This window comes from Cygnus olor, chromosome 4 (genome assembly GCF_009769625.2).
Source record: "Cygnus olor isolate bCygOlo1 chromosome 4, bCygOlo1.pri.v2, whole genome shotgun sequence".
Lineage (NCBI taxonomy): Eukaryota > Metazoa > Chordata > Aves > Anseriformes > Anatidae > Cygnus > Cygnus olor.
The window spans coordinates 15,565,975-15,585,299 of NC_049172.1; the positions used below are offsets into that span (position 1 = coordinate 15,565,975).

The 19,325-nt window shown below is 41.1% G+C and overlaps 1 protein-coding gene across 2 annotated transcripts in view; it reads right to left on the bottom strand.

Moving 5' to 3' along the window:
• MOB1B (MOB kinase activator 1B) overlaps window positions 1–19,325 on the bottom strand; it is a 41,504-nt gene that overhangs the window by 7,483 nt on the left and 14,696 nt on the right. For both annotated transcript variants that reach the window (XM_040556793.1, XM_040556794.1), the window contains exons 2-4: window positions 12,918–13,084; window positions 8,401–8,494; window positions 1,652–1,785 (exon numbers count right to left, since the gene is read on the bottom strand). In XM_040556793.1, the coding sequence (XP_040412727.1) occupies window positions 1,652–1,785; window positions 8,401–8,494; window positions 12,918–13,084 (395 nt within the window). The remainder of the gene's footprint in view (window positions 1–1,651; window positions 1,786–8,400; window positions 8,495–12,917; window positions 13,085–19,325) is intronic.

Genomic DNA, 19,325 nt, shown 5'->3' on the forward strand with positions numbered 1-19,325 from the left:
CTTACCTGCCTGCTGAGGAACTGACACATGCTCCTTTCACTCTTTGCAGTGAAAATGACCCAGGACATGTAAAATCAGTTTCAACAGCCAATCTTTGTCAGTGTACAAGTTCTATTAATATTGGTTAGGAAACTGCAACCAGCCACTGGGAGCAATAATCTATTTAGCCAACACAAGTTTAAAAAAAAAACAAAACCCACAATTATTGACCATCTAAGTAGATGAAACTTTTCTAGCTTCTCATCACATAGCAGATTTCCCAGACAGCTTAGTTCTTTTGCAGTCCTTCCAGCTGGTGAAGTCCTGTCAGAAGGCCAGTGGCCAAAGCTGGATGCTGGTGGCCAATCATGATCTTAATAACGCTTTAAAATTCTAGAAATAAAATTTCCACACTTCACTTCAGCTTGTCCTGCTTATATATACATCACATTTCCTTCATCGGCTACTGCATCACATGCAAAGTTCATATTTAATTGCTTATCCACTGTGGCTTTAAGTCCCTTTTGGTATCACTGCATTTCAAAAATATATCCTATTAAAAAATAAGTCTTCACTTATTTTCATTCTTACTTACAATCATAAAAAGTATATGCTGAAGTGAAAAAAAGATCCATTTCTGATGTAGTCTTTCAAGCACCGCTTTAAAACAAGCTGTAAGTATTTAATATCACTCCTTTTAGTAACAAGACTTCTACCCCAGCTCTGAACTCTACCCTGAAACACTAAAACAAGTGTCACAGTATATGAAGATACTATGTTCACATCTACCGAGCAGGAAAGATTTAGATCACTCTTCTCAAACTAACCAATCTTCTTTGCATATCTGCTTAACATAAGTAAAAACAAATGCCACTTGATTCTGACAGGTGGCCCTGTTACTCTGAATAGGCTTACTGAAAATGTGTCAAATGCCTCAGAAGCTATGGACAAAATACAAGCAATTAAGAGATCTCCCTTCCTTTTTCTACAATGGTTCATAGCCCTATGAGTAGTAGTGTATTGGAAAACTGCCTGTTTGGAGCTTTAGAACAAATTGTCCTCCGTGCCTCCAGCAGGATTTTCTTCTCCTTTTCATTTCAGGAACAGTGGTTGTTCGTTATTTTCCTCCTCCATTTCTGCAAGAAACCCTCTTAAAAATATGTCTTCCATCTTCATTTGAAAAGAAGAAAAATCATGCAATTAGGATGAAAGATGCAGTTCAGCTTCCTTGGAAGTAAGGTCTAGAAGTTCACCATGAGGACCTAGTGTCTTTCCTTTATCAAAAATCTGCTAGTTTGCTCCAATTTATTGGTTATAAGGTTTAGAGAACCTCCTACATATTTTTAAGGAAACAACTCACCTTTCAAAACTAAAAAAAAAAAAAAAAAAAAATCAGATTTGATCAAAAAAGACAGTTAAGTAGAAACAAAGCTTCCTGCATTCATAATTGTTAGATATTTACTAAAAATATTAACACATGGATCAGAGCTCATGTACTACCACATGAAGTTTATCTTAACAGATCCAAGTGTCTTTCTATATATAATGTTATCTTACTTGTTGTCCTACTCCAGGATAGTCATTTAGGAGACCTTACAATGCTACAAGACTTGAATATTCCTGTACAACTGTAATCCAAACACATTGTTCAATTTTACTTTATTTACATTACCTATTTTAGAAGGAAATAGCGTTTCATCATCCAGCTGATCCTGGACCCAAGTCATCAGGTAATCTATGTACTTTGGTGCAGAGCACTTGATTGGCTTCTTTATGTTTGTCCCATCTGCCCAGTGGTACTCGTACCTGGGGTGGGATGACAGCAAGACATTTCTTAACACAAGTGAATCATTCATAACAAGGCCTAGAAGGTGGCTCTTCCTGCACCACTCCCCATACTCCCACACCCTCCCACAGCCCTTCCTTGAAACAAAGGTCCAAATGCTCCCAACGTCATCTGCAACTGCTCAGTACGGAGCCTCCCCATAATAAACAAAATAAATTACAAGCTCTTGGAATGAAACATAAAAAATTTACATTATATTCTCCCGAGAAAAAGCTAAGCTTCAGGGCTCAAAAAAGTGAGGGCAGCCAACTGATTTCAAAGGGTGTTTCATGCAGTCGGCCCTGGTAGCTGTTTGTTCTTCACCTCTGCCTGCAGAGAACCGCAAAGCAAGTGACACTGCTTAACAGTTATATCAGCTGCCAAAGCCACCCCAAAAGTTTTTTCAATTTCTTTCCACCTGAAAACAGACTTAAAGGTTTTGCAGAACTGAAGACCGAACTACATTGGTTTTTGCCAGAGATCCCAAATTATGATTGGATTAAAGGCATGGAAGAGATTCAGAGGTAAGTTAATGCCAAGGAATACTATTAAAAAAACAGAAGCTGGTGCGAAGTGCATTTCATCCAACAGTTAGAAGAAAGCTTCTAGATTAAATAGTCATCTTTATGTTCGTATCGGATGGTCTAGTATTACCATGCTGCACACTGAACTAGCCCAAGATGCACAAAGTCTCAGTTTCCAGCTCTACCACCGACTCACTGGATAGCTGCAGTCTTTTAGCTTAGTTTTGCTATCTGTAAATAAGGTGACATCACACCTTCAACAAAGCCCTGATGTCACTATAGAGCAATAAAACATGCACTCTTCATCCTTTTCTATTCATAGGGCTAATGGCATTGACATCTTTTACATGGCACATAAGGAGTAGATTGCAGCTTCATTCATTTCACAGTTGCCACTTTAACCTGACCAATTATAAAGCCATGGAAAGCTGTATTAAACAGCATCCATTTGCATGCACAACCAGAAATAAGTCCTCATGAAATTAGAACAGAACAGATTTTTTTGGCTGGCTTGGGGTACACAATGCACACAAGCCCAGACAGAAGAGAAAACAGCTTACCATGGGAAGATATAGCTAGAAGAAAGAAAGAAAGAAAGAAAGAAAGAAAGAAAGAAAGAAAGAAAGAAAGAAAGAAAGAAAGAAAGAAAGAAAGGAAAAAAAAAGACGACAACACAAAAACAACCTGTGTTTAACACTGGGAGTCTGACAATACCAGCTTTCAAGTGAACCACAGTGTTCCTTTCTGTTTCTTGCTGAGTACAAATGCATACATCTCAGTATTCCCGACCAATCTGTTAATATCTGAGCAGGTTTTTTTTGTTGTTGTTTTTTCTTTTCCCCTCATCAGCACAGCCACGCGTAGCCATCTCTTAGATCTAAAAGCAGCATAATTCCCCACGTCTGTTTTAGATCGTCCAGCCTTGCTCAGCCAAGTGGCCAAAGAGCATTGCTGCAGAGTGGCTATCTGCGGGGCAAGCCTGCTGCCCAGCCAGAAATGAAGACGACTGCTGAGCTCTGCAGCTCTGAAATCCTCCCAAAGAAATGAATGAATAATGGCTCAGACTAGCTGCACCAACCACTCCTCTTATTAAAAAACAACCACAAGGGTAGTACTGTCAGCTCACTCGTGCTTTTACAGGAAACATACCCACCACATATACAAGTTCTATCCCAGTTCTCTTGAGAAGAATTTGAAGAGATGTTATTAACAGCTAATGTTTCTTCTTTTCATGAAGGAAAACATGCTCAGCTGTTAGGTTTTCAGTACAGCGGTAGCATACCACACTGTTTGGGCTGCAAACAGCACCATCTGAACTTTCTCTTGCTATCTGCAATTAATATTGTGAGGACATTTGGGAAAGTTCTCTATTTTAAAGATCATACACATCATTTCACACAAGGCTTAACCGTATCTGATCCATTTGGCTTCAAATTCTGTTTAACATGTTTAGTTTTGTCAGAACAGTAACCGGAGGAACATTTTCACAACAAACAAATTTTATGAGCGATTCCGAGTGTGCAGCTAACAATGCTATAAAAGGACCCTATTTTTAGAATGGTAAGAAATCAGAAGGTCTGAAAGCATTTTGAAATCATCTCTCAAAATACACAAGGAAATTCCATATGCAGTGAATAGACCACAGTATTTCTAGCATGAACAAAATCGGTATTCCTCACCACCCAGTATTACCCAAACACTGAGATTTAAGTGGTATTAACATAGGACAAATGCCAGCCCTTAGCTAAGGTGCCAGATTCAATCTAGAGGCAAATAGAATAAGAAGAAAAAATCTAAATTACATGCTAAATCTCATCCAAATAGCATATATCCCCAAGACAGCTCCTCCTCCCAAGACTATGCATTAGTTCTGCATTTTTTAGAGAAAGGAGCGCCGTAGAATTACCTTTAAATAACACAGCTCTTAAGAAACATAAAAGATGTGCCTTGACAAAAATGAAGTCAAACTCCCCAGACTCCACACAGTCGGTATGTAATGTTCATGGTTGTCCCTACACTGTCAAAGGGCTTGGGGTCAGCAAGGGAGGGGAAAATGAGTTCTTCTGACAACCTTAAAAACATCACCAAAAAAAAACCAAAAAACTCAAGAATTTTAGCAAAAGAGGAAAAAAAAAAAAAGAATTCTTAAACATAAAACCAAAATCAACCAAAAAAAATCCACACATTATGGAATTATTTCAACAGCTACAGGATACGAGAGGTAAAAAAAAAAGACACCTTAACTCCCTAACTCAAGTTTTTGAGCAAACACCTACAGCTCTGATGATAGATACAAGCTGATTTTATTGTGATAAGGGGCTCCTGTAGGGGAAATAAATTTAAAGAATTTTTTACAATACAGTATAGGTTTTATGGACAAAACAACGTATGAAAGAGCAAGAAATACAGAGTTCACATTAGCAAGTGCAGGGGAAAACCTAGGAAACCCTAATGACTGAGAAATTTTTCTAATACTAATAAATGCAAGTTATTTGCCATCTATAAATAGATAACCCAATTGTGCTTCTCACACTAGAAACCATCTCTAACTATAAGCATTTATAGGACCAGCTTCTCTATCAGCCAATTAAGAGTACTTGGCTTGGAGAAAAAAAGGTTTAAAGTAAAATTAAAGCTGTCACCTTTTCCAAGACCAATAAGATACCGTGGCTCAGTAACGTCTTTTAAAAGACTCTGGGACATATATTTGGACTTATCATTTCTAAATCTCAGTAAAATTCTATTAAATCAGAGAGCTGGAAAGTGCCATATTCTGTTTTGTGTCTCAGTCATCAAGGAATACAGGTGCAAAGTGGAGTGCCAAAACAAGGCAAAAGGACAGACATTGCTGAGAGATGCAGGGTATTTCAAGGACCTGATTAACTGGTTATTTCTTTATTTACTGCTACGGACACACTGGATGGAAGATAGCACATGAACATTCAACTACAGTGTATTACACCCGTGTAGGATTTATGGGAGGCTGTCCACTTCCAAGTGTCACACTACACATATTTGACATCTAAACTTAGAAGCACTGCGGACCTGAAGTCTCACGAAAATCAAAAGGGTCTCACCACCACAAACAGTGAGCTTAGTTCACTCACTCAAATGCCTAAATATGGATTTGAGAGCCTCAGTTCAGACATCCATTTTTGAAAAATGCAGCAGACACGTCCTTCCTTTGTGTTCTTATTTAAGGCATGGTTGTAAAACCATGGAGGAAAATAAAGAAAACTCCCGTCATCCCATACTGGTCAATAAACATATTACTTTTACACATGTTCTTAACGTGTTATCATGCCCGTTGCATTGACGGTGACTAAACTGATACATGAACAGTAAGGAAGTGAAAACCAGCTAGGGTTTATTTGGGTAAAAAATGGCTTCTCTTTGCAGACATGAAAAGAATGGAATATTACTATGAGAAAGCATATATTTTGGAAGAAATCAGATAATTTTCTCAAATTATTAGACAATGAGCTGTGCAGCAGGAAAGAGATCTGTTCTTGATGTTTATGCCAATCCTTAACTAACTCAAGGTACTAATGCCCTGTTAGACTAATTCAGCAGTCCTTCCAGCAAAGACGAGTCCAAAATAAATGTAAGTGATCTCACAGCACACATGCCTCATGTTAACAGAATGGCCAAACTGGATTTCAGTTGGATTTTATCATTCCCAACCTAAAATCAGCGTTCAGCTCCCCAACTCCCACCCATTCAGACCAGGAAGCTTTGGTGGGTCCCAAAAATTGACTTGCCTCAGCCAAGGCTTCCTGGTCAAGATCACTACCAAGAAAAACCAGAGGACCCAGGCGGTACCTACCTAGCCCCAGGCATTTGCTTATCACTGAAGGTAGCCCTTGAGAGAAGGAAACCACCCCAACATCAAAAATAAACACACAAAGCCCACACACAAACCCAGGTGAGTTGTCTGTTTTTCCATAGTCTGCTTCAGGCTTGTCAGTTGTGCTACAAAAATTGTGACTGAGCCACTATGAGTTCCAAACAGCTACCTATGTATGCATCAGCAGCTTACAACCCTTTTTTAATATAGGGGCCATAAATGTTTTTCCACTGGGAACATGTAGCCCTGTGTCTGTACAATACCAAGGCACTCCAAACTCTGAGTTATTAAAATAAAGAGAAAACCCCAAGTGTGGATGTAATTATACTAGCTTGCAAGTAACTTACATGACTTAACCTGCACAGAAAATTAATAAATAAAAGGAAATCAGACTGTAAAGCCACAGCGTGCTTGCTGGTTTTAGTTCTCCCCAGCTACTCATGCTACTGCTGCCTAACTTGTTTCAAATGACCTTATACAAATTGTTTCAGCTAACTCACACTCTTTTATCTGAAAGAGAGGAGTATGCAGTAACGGTGGCGGCTCAGCCATGCATGTAAGCAGACAGCAACCTTCACCCTAGAAGCACTAAAGAGCTCATACGACTCAATGCCTCCTCAACTAGTACAGCTTAAGCCAGAAGATAACAGGAAACAGAGATAAGAAAAAACAACAACTGTAAATATCAGAGCTGTTGCTCTAATAGGTTTTCTACCAGTACTTCCCTAAAAATATTTTGCAGGTCACCTTTAACTTAAAGAAAGGCCACGCTCACTCAGACCAGAACCACAATACATGCTCTGCTGCCAGTCACCGCCAGCCAAACAAATCACCTGTTCCTGTGCCTGCCTGGCCCTGGCCCCTCAAACACAGGCACATTTCTGACCCTCTTTCACAAACCCCATCCCTGAGCACAGGTGGGGCCTGCAGAGTTCGGGGAATGCTCTGCAAATCCTAGGGACAAGGTCACCTAATTAAAAAGTTGGCAGAATGCTTTTCTTGGCCTCTAGCAACTCTCTCCTACCCTGCTTCATAACTACTTGAGTACTACATCAATTTCCGTCAATGGTTATCGGTGTTTTTGGAGAGAAATAAATTGTTTAGACTGGCAACCAGAAAGCTAAGCCTTTAATAATTAACCTCCGTCCCCAAGTAACCGCTTGTCATTCAGACAAACAAAGCAAACAAATATTTTCATGCTCTTATTTAATAACCAAGGGCCTGTTCTGCATGCCAAAGCACAAAGCAGACAATGGGCTATGTTATTGCACAAGCCTATTCCAAAGATCTTTTGTATAATAGTAAACTTTATTTCTTTTGTATTTTCACCCCCCTTCCCCGCTTTGCAGCAGCAGGTCTGCCTGCCCACACTGGTTTTGGCATTCAGCAGCATCCATTGTTAGTTTAACAACGTAGCACCAACCCTTTTCTCAGTCAGTCTGGCTGCTTTCGCCCTGCAGAGCTCGTACCCTCCCGCCTCACCAGCTCTCCCTCCCAGCAGCACCACTTTGCTCGACCTCGGCTCCCCACCTCACTGGCTGGCAGTTACTGGCTTCAGAAATTAACAACAAATGTCATTAGAAAGGAGGAAAAAGTGAAGAGCGGATCGGTTTCCTTTGCTGTTTATTTAAGATTTTAAGGTAAAAAGGAAGCAGTGCCTTCCCTCTCCACTTGCTCAGAAATGCAGTTATTTTCCTTTTTGGAGGACATGAAGCAGACGGAGAGAGAGCAAGCACAAACATCACGTTGGGTATCTGTACAAAAGCGTAAGCAACAATCAAGGAAGTGAAACTTAACTGAGTGACAGCGTAGGGGATTCTAACTCAGAGTACTCAAACCTACAGCCAAGTTTCTTTCTGCAGTACCTAGTCAAACACCTAAAAGAAAGATTTTGCTAAATCTTAATCGAATGTTGACAGATAAAAGCTTCCAGTCTTCATTTTAAAAGTCCTCATTAACATTTCAGAACAAAAAAAGAGAAAACAGTTTTGATAGTCAGGCTACCTCCCAGACTAAATAAAAATAAAAAAATAGAGAGTACCTTTCCATTCCCCTATCCCTTATGAAGGGCCAAGGCTTTTTCCCCCACAGGTAACAAGAGAAGACATCCCTTCCGCCCACAGAGGTTATCTTTTCTTTGGCACTCAGGTGAGTTAGTCTCTTTCAAACGCAAAAGCATCTCAAAAATTATGCACACACGCAACAATGAGTAAAAATAATCTTACTTTGGGCCAGCAGACATCACCGGGCAACTCTCCTCCGTGCAGAAGTCCGTGATGGTTCCATAAAGCATATTGATCTGGTTGAAGAAGTCAACGGCTGTAAAGCATTTAAACCATCCATTATCACTCTGCAGTTTAACTGCAACACAAGCTTCCTACAGCCTAAACTAAAACGCGTGCTGCTAATGAGGGACCTGGAATATTTTTCATGATAAAACCTCATTGTTATTGCTTTTTAAGATATGTTATAAAGGAGATGCAGAATGCAACCAACAACTTTCTAGACTACCCTCTAGCAAGAACTACATAACCATTCACTGTAGCAAAACTTTAATTTGAGAAAAAAAAGGTAAAAGAAAGCTGTTACTTATTTTTCTAAATGTTTGGTGCATTTCATTAGAACCCCAAATTCTACTGGCAAGGCTGTAAAAAAAAAAAAAAAAAAGAATTCCAGTGTAAACTTTCAAAGCAGAGAGAACTGTTAGATATTAGCTGAGGTCCCCCAAGCTTTGCATCCAAAAGACTATCTTTCCAAAGAATATTTATGCTGTGTTCAAACAATAAATGGGAAGGGAGGTGGGAGTTAGACAAGGCATATAGTCATGTGACTTCTGTTCCTTTGGTTATTAATTAATCACCACCAGTTCATATTTTGTCCAAAATGTTTCCTCTTTTACAAAATATCCTTGGATATTTCTTTTGGGGAGTTATTCCTTAAGTTTGGTTGCAAGTTTGGGATAAATGTTCTTAGCCATTTTTTTTAAGCAGTTTACTGCTGAATCACTGAAATAAATAAAAGACCCAAAGTTAACACATCTAACTATTTCCATTGCTCTAACTACTTTAAATGGATGCTCAAGCACTTAGAACTCTTTGAAAGCAAGGCTCTTCTTCAATAACCTAAGAGCAGGTTCAGTTTTTAGCAACCATGGTCACTGTGATCAATTTATAAAATCCACTTTCAATGCCTAGTCCCCCTTGCACCTACTGGGGAGCGCAGCACATTCCCAAGGTATCAATATGCAAGTTTATCTTTTCAAAGTAACTTTCAGACAATGGATATCATGGGTTACAATTGAAAGGGGACTTATATTAAGCAGCAGGAAGCAAAATTTCAATTAGGCAGGGTTAAATTCTTACCACTAAGAGCATAACATGGTTCCAGTGTAACATTTTACTCAATACTCCTACCTTCCTTATCCGGCAACGACTACTGTAACTTGTGCTTCTGGATGAACCCAAGCAATACAAGAATACAAGAACTTAAGACTTGTGGGAGTAGCTTTGGTGTCCTTACTCATCTATCCCATATTTTCATCATATGCGTGCATGAAATTCAGCAATTCAGCCATATACAAAGTAAAAATAGATTTAATGTCCCGGTGCCCAGTCCACACTCTACCATTTCTCCTGCTAGGAGCATCAGGCCTCCCATCTCTGACAACAGGAGCTTTTACAGCTCGAATTTTGTCATCATGCGAGGCTAGTCCTCACGAGAAACCAGTACGTAGTCTGTCTGAGATCAGCACAACGTAAGACTTACTTTATTTAAGTGTTACCTGCGTGATACCCACAACTCAAGGCATCAGTGACAGACCATTCCTTTATTGAGACAGATTTCAGGAATACTCAGCTAAAACCCCTTATATCATTAAATAGACATGCGCTATCCAATTTAGTGCTGAGGTGACAAAGCTCTTCATTCTGAACAAATGGGAGTGTTTTTCTGAGACCGACCTCTGCTGTAGTTAAACAAATGTGTTTGTCTTCGCTTCAAAATTGACCTTTTTAGAGTCATCAGTTCCAACAGTGAACAGTGAACACTCATACAACCAATCTGCAGGACCCCATGGAATGACCAACAACAACACGCTCCTCTCAGCCTGCTACCATGCCAAAGAAAAGTCAGTTCATTACTTTGTAGCCAGACCAAATTGGTGCTCTTTGCTTACGTCTGGAGAGAATTACAATTACACTGTAATGCAATGGAGGTTGACATCCTCAATGTAAGCAATAGAAAATATAGTATACTATTAAAGTAACTGATGGCTAAGGGAATAGGAGGGTTAAATACTGTAACTATCCTCACTGAATATTCAGAAGTATAAACAAAGATTACATGCACATCCTGGCAGCAAATTACAGCTACTGCTCAGCAGATGCAAGATCCAAGCTACAGCTGTGTCACACAACTTCCCAGGTATCTAAAAAGGGAAGCAGACAAAAACTGGTATGGCATGCACCTAGCGCAGTTCACCTCCAGCAACAAAAAACGTTTTTCTCCCTTACAAAGCACCAGCAGAAAATGGCAAGACAACTTTGGGAAGGGTTGATAAAGTTAGAGAGGACAAGAAGGGCTGCAAAGCTTGTTTGGGTGGGCAGGGGGGAGGCACTTAACACTGCAAAGGCAGCAAGAAGTGGGTATATGCAGCCCTTGTTTCGTAAGTGTACACAAGAACAGCTAATTAAGTTTCCATTCCCTGCTCCCAGTAGAAACCACAGCCCAGTGTTTGCTTCGAGGCAAGCATGTTCAAAAAACCCACACAGACTTTGACAAGATGACTGATTATTGTGAATCCCACACTTGCAAGTCTCAGAAGGCCATGAGACACACCACCCAGCCACCACAGCCAGCAGTGCCTGACAAACAAGAAAAATGCAAGATCCTCCTTTCCAACATCTGTAAAGCAGTACAGTGCCTTTGCACATTTTCATTTCCTCTTTTTACTCATGGTTAAGTTTTAAGGGTTTAGGTTACTTTTCGCACATGTTTTTCTACTTGAAGCACACATTGTCTGGTGTAAGTTTTTATTACTACAAAGATAAGGATGAATTGGACTTGTGAACTCATCAAAAACTGTACATGAAACTGAAAATAAACTCATCACACACTTCTCACCTTTTCATTTTTTATTTTGAAAATATACTTCAAAAATTTACATGTAAGTCAACTCATTACCAGAAGACACCAGCAAGGATAAGAGTCGAGCAAGAACTGGCAGAGCAGAGTACATTCTTCCTCTGCTCTTACTGTTATGAAGGGCAAAACCAATGACATTAAGTCATTTACATCATTTATTTGTTTTTTGATCAATAGAGGAGGCTCACAGCTACCATTAAGTGGTACGAGGTGTGGTAGACAGATGTTGTAAATCAAGGGAGCATCTATTGAGCTTCTCACTTTTAAAAAAGAAACAAACAAAAAAAAAAACCACTAAAACCTCACTTTGCTGCAAGGAGGCATGAAAAAAGACCATTTCGTTACAAAATGCAGCTGTTACCATGAGCCAGTCTTGTCAAACGTTTCACTGTGTTTTGCCAGCCAGCTAATTTAGTGGTTATATCATTTGGGAGCTGAAAAAAAGAGGAGACATGGAGTGGGGGAACCACCAAAAGGGAAGGATGCAAGCAATATATCAAGCACTGCTAGTAATGCTTACTCATAAAAACGGGCTGGCTCCTTTTCTAGACAGTTTTGCAATGCAGCATGAACAAACTTGTATAAAGAATGGTGTCAGTATGACAGTTCACTTCCCAAACATGTCAAAGAGCAAAAAGAAATAGAAGTACTGAAAACAAGCAATTAGAAGACATTTATCCTAAGCATAACCTATACTGCTCTGCAGTGCACAATCAATACTCTACTTGCAGGCCAAGTCAAAGACACAAAAGACAAGGAAATACCGAGACAAGGCACCGAGTTTGTGGCAGCCAAAATCCTGCATGGCTACAGAGCATGATAGAGTTTGGGTTAATCCATTCTCTAAGGGTAGAAGGAAGGCAGCAAATCATGCTGCAAGGAGAGGGAGGAAGAAATATGGTCAAGCAATCAGAATTTGGGCATCGTTGTTTGGCCTAGCCTAGCATAAAAAAAGAGAGCTAGGAAAAACAGCTTTAGAGAAGTTAAACAAACAAAATCAGAGACTTACCAGAGCAAGGGCTCATTACTTGGTAGAAACAAAAGGAAAGGACTAACTTTAGGAACATTGCAAAGATTATCTCTGGGTTTGTAATGAGCAAAAGGAAAGACAAGCGACACATGACTCACATCTTAATATCTTTTAGACCTGGTCCTCACGCTTACCTAAATTAAGGTACTACGCTTCGCATGCAGAGGCTTGCCTGTACTGTTGAGTAACCATCCTAGCTGCAAAAGAGCTAGCTTAAACATATTAAGATGGCACTGACGGGCTCTTTTCTAAAAACAGCAGTGGCATTTCTACCTCAGCACTTGTTTGCAATCAAGCACTCAGATTTTAACCACTCAGAATAAGAATTATTTTGTTAACAGGAACATGTTTTTGGCACGGGGAACTTAAGGAGTTTTGTCTCAGTGAGCCATTCTGTATCTGCCAGCACTAAATGATATGACATTCACCTCTTCCCACTTCAGCACAGCACAGAGTGGTGCATATACGACAAAGGAGCCCACCCCACTAGAAAGGAGCACACAGTTGTTTTCCCACAAGTGTCAGCCCACATTTAACACCCCCTCACAAAAAAACTGTTAGCTGACTTACTGTTAACTGCAACCCATTCATTTAAGTCTTCACCCTCTGGGAGCATAACAGCCATCCGGAGGTTACCACTTCCAAGCGTGGCCTCGGCATGTTTGAGCAGCTCGTACTGGTGAGAACCCTCTGGAATATTCTTCTTTGGTTTGAAGGTTTTGGAAGAGCGACTGCCGCTGTGAAAGGGAGAGGAAATATTTAGAGAACTTACAGAAAGGGAGGAGGCAAGAAGTCGCGCGCAAGCACTGGATTAGCATCAAAAACACTTCTTCCACTCCCATATTTTCATGTCCAAAAGGATATTTAACAAAAACTGGGATGCAAAAGTAACAGGTGCTTTGACTTTTAAAATAAAATAAAATATATTCTTCTCTGCTACCCTGCCTTCTCATCTCTTCACCTTACCATTAAGCCAGCTGGACATTTCGGAATGCTCAGCCTCCCTTCATCCCCTCAGCAAGCAGGATCCTAGGCAAGATGTGACCAGAACTATTTCCTTCCCCAGAAGTTGTACAGCCACACATAAAGGATAGCAGCCCAGCCAAACAGAAACCTTCTTTATTCTAAACAGTCATGAATCTTCTCATGGTAATAAAAGATAGCAAATAATAGATAAACCCAACGTCCACCTTCAGGAGCCTGTTCAGACCCTCATCTTTTCAAATCATGTATGGTGCGTTAAGTAGTTACTATGAATTAAGCTGCTGTTATTTACAAAAGCATATTTTCTGCAGGCCCAGCTGATTCAGAATAGTATCTTTGCTACCTCAATTCACCAGCAGTGTATTAGATCAAAACATCCACATCTAAAGGGGGTTAGGGGCTTAAAATGCCAACATAAAATACACTTTCCAAGTATCTGGTATTGTTTAGAAACTGTTTTCAAGACACTGTTGCTCAAAAATATGCAAATGCTTTAGCTGAATTCTGATATAATTCCACATTGTCCACAAACTTTCTACATCATTCTCCCCTCGTTTCACAGCACACAGACCTTTTAGTCTGTCAAAAAATACAGATGGCAACTTTTACAACTTTCATATAGATCATTTTCCTGCCTATAATTTTGTTTGAAAAACATGGACTGACTCAAGAAAAAAGTTTGGATACCTACATTTCAAATGATGGCAGTGAGCCTGGATAGCAGGTTAGCCCCTAGCAAGTCAGAAACATGACGTGCAAAAGTAAATATTTGAAGAAGTGTCAAATGAGCCAATACTTGTGAATGTTTCAGTGTATGGGCTGAGGAAAAAAAGGGTTGGAAAAAGAAAATTGATCTCTTGATTCCAACGAAAGGAAGTGCAAAGAGGTGAAATCCAGGCAGCTGAATTTTCATTACAAGCACTGACCAGTTCTCATTTCTTTAACCAAGTTTGCCATTTTTTCCCCAGCTCTCCATAGGACAGAACAGAAATTTTTGTTGGTGAAGGGTAAGGACGCTCTCAGGCTCACCACACGTCTGAACGTGCAAGGGTTGTAGCTCACCTTTAAGGCAATTCTAGCCTAGCCACCTTGTTACACAGAAGCACTGCAACAAACTTGTTTCTGGCATTTCAGTTTCCCCACCACACCACACTACAGCCATGAACAGAAAACTAACAAAGGAGATCGCTTGTTTCTACAATCCTACACGCCAACAGCTCTGGCAGAGATGCAATGCACACCAAAGAAGGCAACAACGTTTTTTCTTTCCAGAAGACAACAGGTGATCGAGAATACATCATACACCAAACATACGACAAAAATGTCCACAGTTTGGTTAAATCTAAGCTTAAAACAAGAGTAGGGGGAGAAGAAAACATGCAGAAACTGGAGATATATGAGTTTTCCATTTCTTTTAGGCAAGTAACATCATCTTTGCAGGAACATCCCTGGGTATTACTCTCCCTTGGCACAATGCAGCAGCAGCATCCGCCCCCATCCCACAGGCTCTCAGGGTCATCCTGCTTCCTAAGCCTCATAAAGAAGCTCTTTGCTGGACTAAAGGGGACCGTGGGATGGTAGAGCTGAACAGGCCGTGCCCATTCATACGCACATTAGAGTAACACCAAGGAGTATCTAATGCAGTCAGCTGCAAAAAGCAGCTAAGATCCAGAATTAGAAGAGGATGCGTATGGCTCCCATCTCTTCTGCTACGCGACACTTCTAACGTGCACCCAGTCATTTGCATTACACCCTAAGCAAGGATACCAGATTCAAATCTTAAATAAAATAATTGCCTCCCAGTGGGAGTGAGAAGCTACTGCGGCTCAGGGAGTTCCCTTCCCCTCCCACCCCCCCCAGCCACCTGCATTTGTTGCCAGGCCACGCTCAAACTCACTCAGAAGAAAGAGCACCTGTTGAAATAAAAAATATATACATGAAAAAAAATAGAGAACACTTTTAACTGACTGCTTAGAGATGCAGCGTTTTCCTCCTCGGGAACACATAGCCACAATGCCAACAAGGGAATAAAAATACAACTTGGAACATCTGGCAATTGCCTTGGTGTATGTCTGCAGAACAGGGCTGGCACAAAGCAATATCCACAGCAACTGAAGACCAAGAGTGACTGGTATTGTTATCTTCCCATGTGTGTCAGTGTAAGCAGAAGAAAAAACAGCACAAGATAAAGACAAGCACGGCACTTCCTGACCTGCTCAGAAGATTTTGCTCTCTGCACCATAATATGACAACAAGGGAATTCAAGTCCTGATACTTGCATGAAATTCAAACCAAAGGTTCCCAAAGACTTGCCACCGCTCCAAAGCTCAGGTCATCCATTCATCAATCATCATAAAACAGAAAGGAAAATAAGAAACTCCCTTCCCCCTCGATGTACACAGATTCCCTAATTCTTAAAACTTAAGCCCTCCTTCCCTCTCCCTGTTTCAAAACCTAACATACATCAGCTTCTCTTCCACAACGCTGTCATTTTATAAAGAGATGAAGACTGAAGAACTTAACTGCTGTAACTGGTCTGGTGTCACTGCCCGAGGCAAGATCCACAGCCTCATTACAGAGACTACTACTGGGTGCATGGAGCTCCCCGAGTGTGGTGAGGAAAGCTCCATCCAGACAGAGGGAACACTTACCGGAGGGATTCAGATTATCGAGAGCAGTACCCCACTTCCAGCTTCAGCTGAAAACCTTTGTTTGGGGAGGAGACAGTAGGGGAAAATACAAAGCAGTAGCTAGAAGAAAGTTACTTTGTAACTCAACCAAGAAACTGTTTGTTTGGATGTTATCAGAGGTTAAGCCAGCAGAAGGAGTGAGGGTTTGAGAACCAAGCACAAGGGAAAGCATGGTGAGGGAACTCCCTAAATAGCCCAGTCTATTTTGAGCAAACTCTGCGTAAGAATTCACACCCCAGACCATGAGCTTACGAGATAACAAACCAAGTCATCGCCGGTCAGGTGAACAGTCAGCAGAGATCTTCTATGGTCGAGGCAGCAGAGAAAACACAAGTCAGAAAAAGGTATCGCTTCATCTCTGCTATCCCCTTCCCATATCCAGGTGTTTTCTTTCCACAAGCTGGCAAAAATCTCTGAGAGGATACACAATGCTTGATCTCATCAACTCCCCCAGATAAGCCACCTTGTATTCGTGTATCAACCTTTGGCTCCTTTACCTTTCGGATCCCTGCTTTTCTAATTCAGCACAGCCAACCTAAGACAGCAGGAAATGGTCTCATGCGAAAGGCAGGCAGGCATCCCAAAGGAAAAGTAATTAGGATAAATGCAGGCTGCTAGCGATCCCGTGCTATGGAAATATCTGCAATTTTGGCAATACATTATCAGAATTCCATGCATTTGTGCAGTTGGACATATGTGAAGCCAGTTATCTGCACACGCAGTCACACGCTCCTTATTACAGAGTTCAGGGACACAACAGCCCAGCACAGCTTTCCTGATCCAAACCACTCACAGACGAGTTTGCTCATGGGCAGTCTAGTTGTAAATGGTGCTGCAAACACGGTTTCAACTTATTAGATCGGTAGCTCTCCTGTTCTTTAATCAAAACCATCCTCATTTATTTATGTCTTAACACCATCAGTTGAATACCCCTTCAAAAGGCTCCCTTATTGAGTAATCCTGCTTATTCCCCAAATCCAGCACACAGCAGCATCTTCTTCCTGCATTATGATTCCCAACACTGAGATGTAAATGCCTTAAAAAAAAAAAGTATCTTTTCATTCTTCCTATTATGTTAATCCATTACCTATGGCAGATTTAGAAAGTCCTCCTGTTCCACATCTATTTCCCCACGTCCTCGGGCATAAACTAGAAAAGTTAACTTCTGAAAGTTGTCTGGTGACCAATAATACAAGCAGTAATACAAGGTTTGGTCAAGTATGACATGTTTGTCATAACAGAATCAGCTGCATCCATGAACCCGTTCTCCTGAGAACTTAAAAACACCCCGAGCTGGCAGGTTGCAGCCACCTTTCCCTATTTAGACTTTCTGAACTCTCCTTCAGTTTCAAAAACGTACATTGCATTAATGAAGTTGTGAAAAGGAACAGAAAACTCTCACAAATACCCCACTGAGGATCCTTGGGCATAAAAAGGTCACGAAATGGGGAAATGTTGCATCAGACCCAGTATTTGTCACCACCAATTTCTAGTCTTCCTGAAAGCGCCGACTTCTCAAGAATTTCTTCCAAATCCGAGGACGTTTTGCTGCTTTTACTCCCACGTCCAACATTTCGAGCAAATTATGCCCTTCTATTTTTATAGGTAAGTGCAGCTACAGCAGTGCCAGATGCAGCTCAACCTAGCACTAAATCAGGAAACCTGTTCAAAGCCATTGACTCACTGTGCCAGGACGAGTCTCGAAGCCTGCCGAGGAAGCCGCACCTCTGAGCCGCAAGGAGCGCTTCCCACTGTCAGAAGCCCACATGCTGCTTGGCCTCACAAAGACGTCACAACGTGCTTACGAGCAAGAACACAACATTTCCTCCAAAGCTGTAATTTTATCTAGCCATCTGCTGACAGGGAGGGTTTTTAATGAGGCGGATCCTGCTGCCTGGTCTGTTGTAGGTTTGCAGGATGATGCTTCCAGAAGAAAAGAATATTCTCAGGCATCCTACTTGCACCACACTTCACACCCTGCCTCACAGCCCACTCCAGCCTCAAACACAGCATTGGCAAATCTTTTAAAATCCAAGCAGTTAAAAAACCAGCCTAACCTCCTGGTTCATTTCTTTTTAACTGGGGTAAAGGAGCCACTTAAACCTTCACCGTCCTGCTGGAAGCACTCTGGCTGACCTGGCTTACACCGCGTCATACCCAAGGGATTTGTGCACTCGAGTCTTTCGCTGGAGCTTTTTACCTATTTCTACAAGCTCTGCTGCATCTCCATGGAAACCTGAATTAAAACAGAAAAGTTAGCATCCTTATGCAGAAAACTTAAGGCTTCACAGCTTGTTCTTACCACTAATGTCAAATTCTTACCTACTGTTGTGTCCAAGATGGTTCAAACTGACAAGCAAAAGCCCTGCCCCAAGTCCAGTGGATGCAGATGGAGGCCCAAATCCTGCCTCTATCCAGGCTGCCAACATATCTGTTTTGCTGCAGTACCACATCCTGAAGCTCTGAAATACTGACAGTGCTCCAACGTCGTCTCCAAATTCCTCTCGGGTGAAAAAGTCCAGACCACGTTATCCCCTAATTCACTGACACTTCACTAGAGCACCTTAAGCTAGCCCAGTGCTTATAAAACATGCAATCACTACGTCACTGGCAAAATGGAAGAAGGAGAAGAGGAAACACCACCCTGGAGAAGACACAGAACAATCCGAAAACTCTTTTTTCCCCCCCCTCGCACACCTGATCACGCGTAGCATACAGAACTGACACGTTTTTCAAGTAATTAACATCTTATTTTTAAAATACCACAAGTATTCAACTTCCATGGAAAGTAAAGACAGCATTGCTCCTCCCATCTGTTTCGGGCTACCTGTCGGCTCAAGAACACAGTGCTGCAATTACCTTAAATCATTTCATACAGGGCTCATCAGCAGACTGTTTTATCAAACATTGGAAAGGGCAGAAGCTTGTCCTGGAGAAAAATAATTAGAAAATGCTGCAGTGGCACCTTTTTCAGGATAAACCTGCCGCCTGTATTCTTCTGGCCTGTACATATTGCTGAGGCCAAGGGATATCATCTTTCTTTCCTCACGGAACGTCCAAGCAACTAAATTTTGCATGTATAGCTACAAGACTCGATGTCTCCAAAAGCATCCACCACCAGGGCCCAGCTGAAGTAAGCCCCTCAAAATATTTGGAGGAACTCGACAGATTTGGAAAAAGCCGAACTCAAGTCAGCACACAGAACATTTACCTGGGGCATGGAAACTTTCCATATTTGAAATCCTGCTTCTTCATCTTCAAAGGCCTTTGCAGGCATTAATTAATCCTCACAAAGTATCTTTGA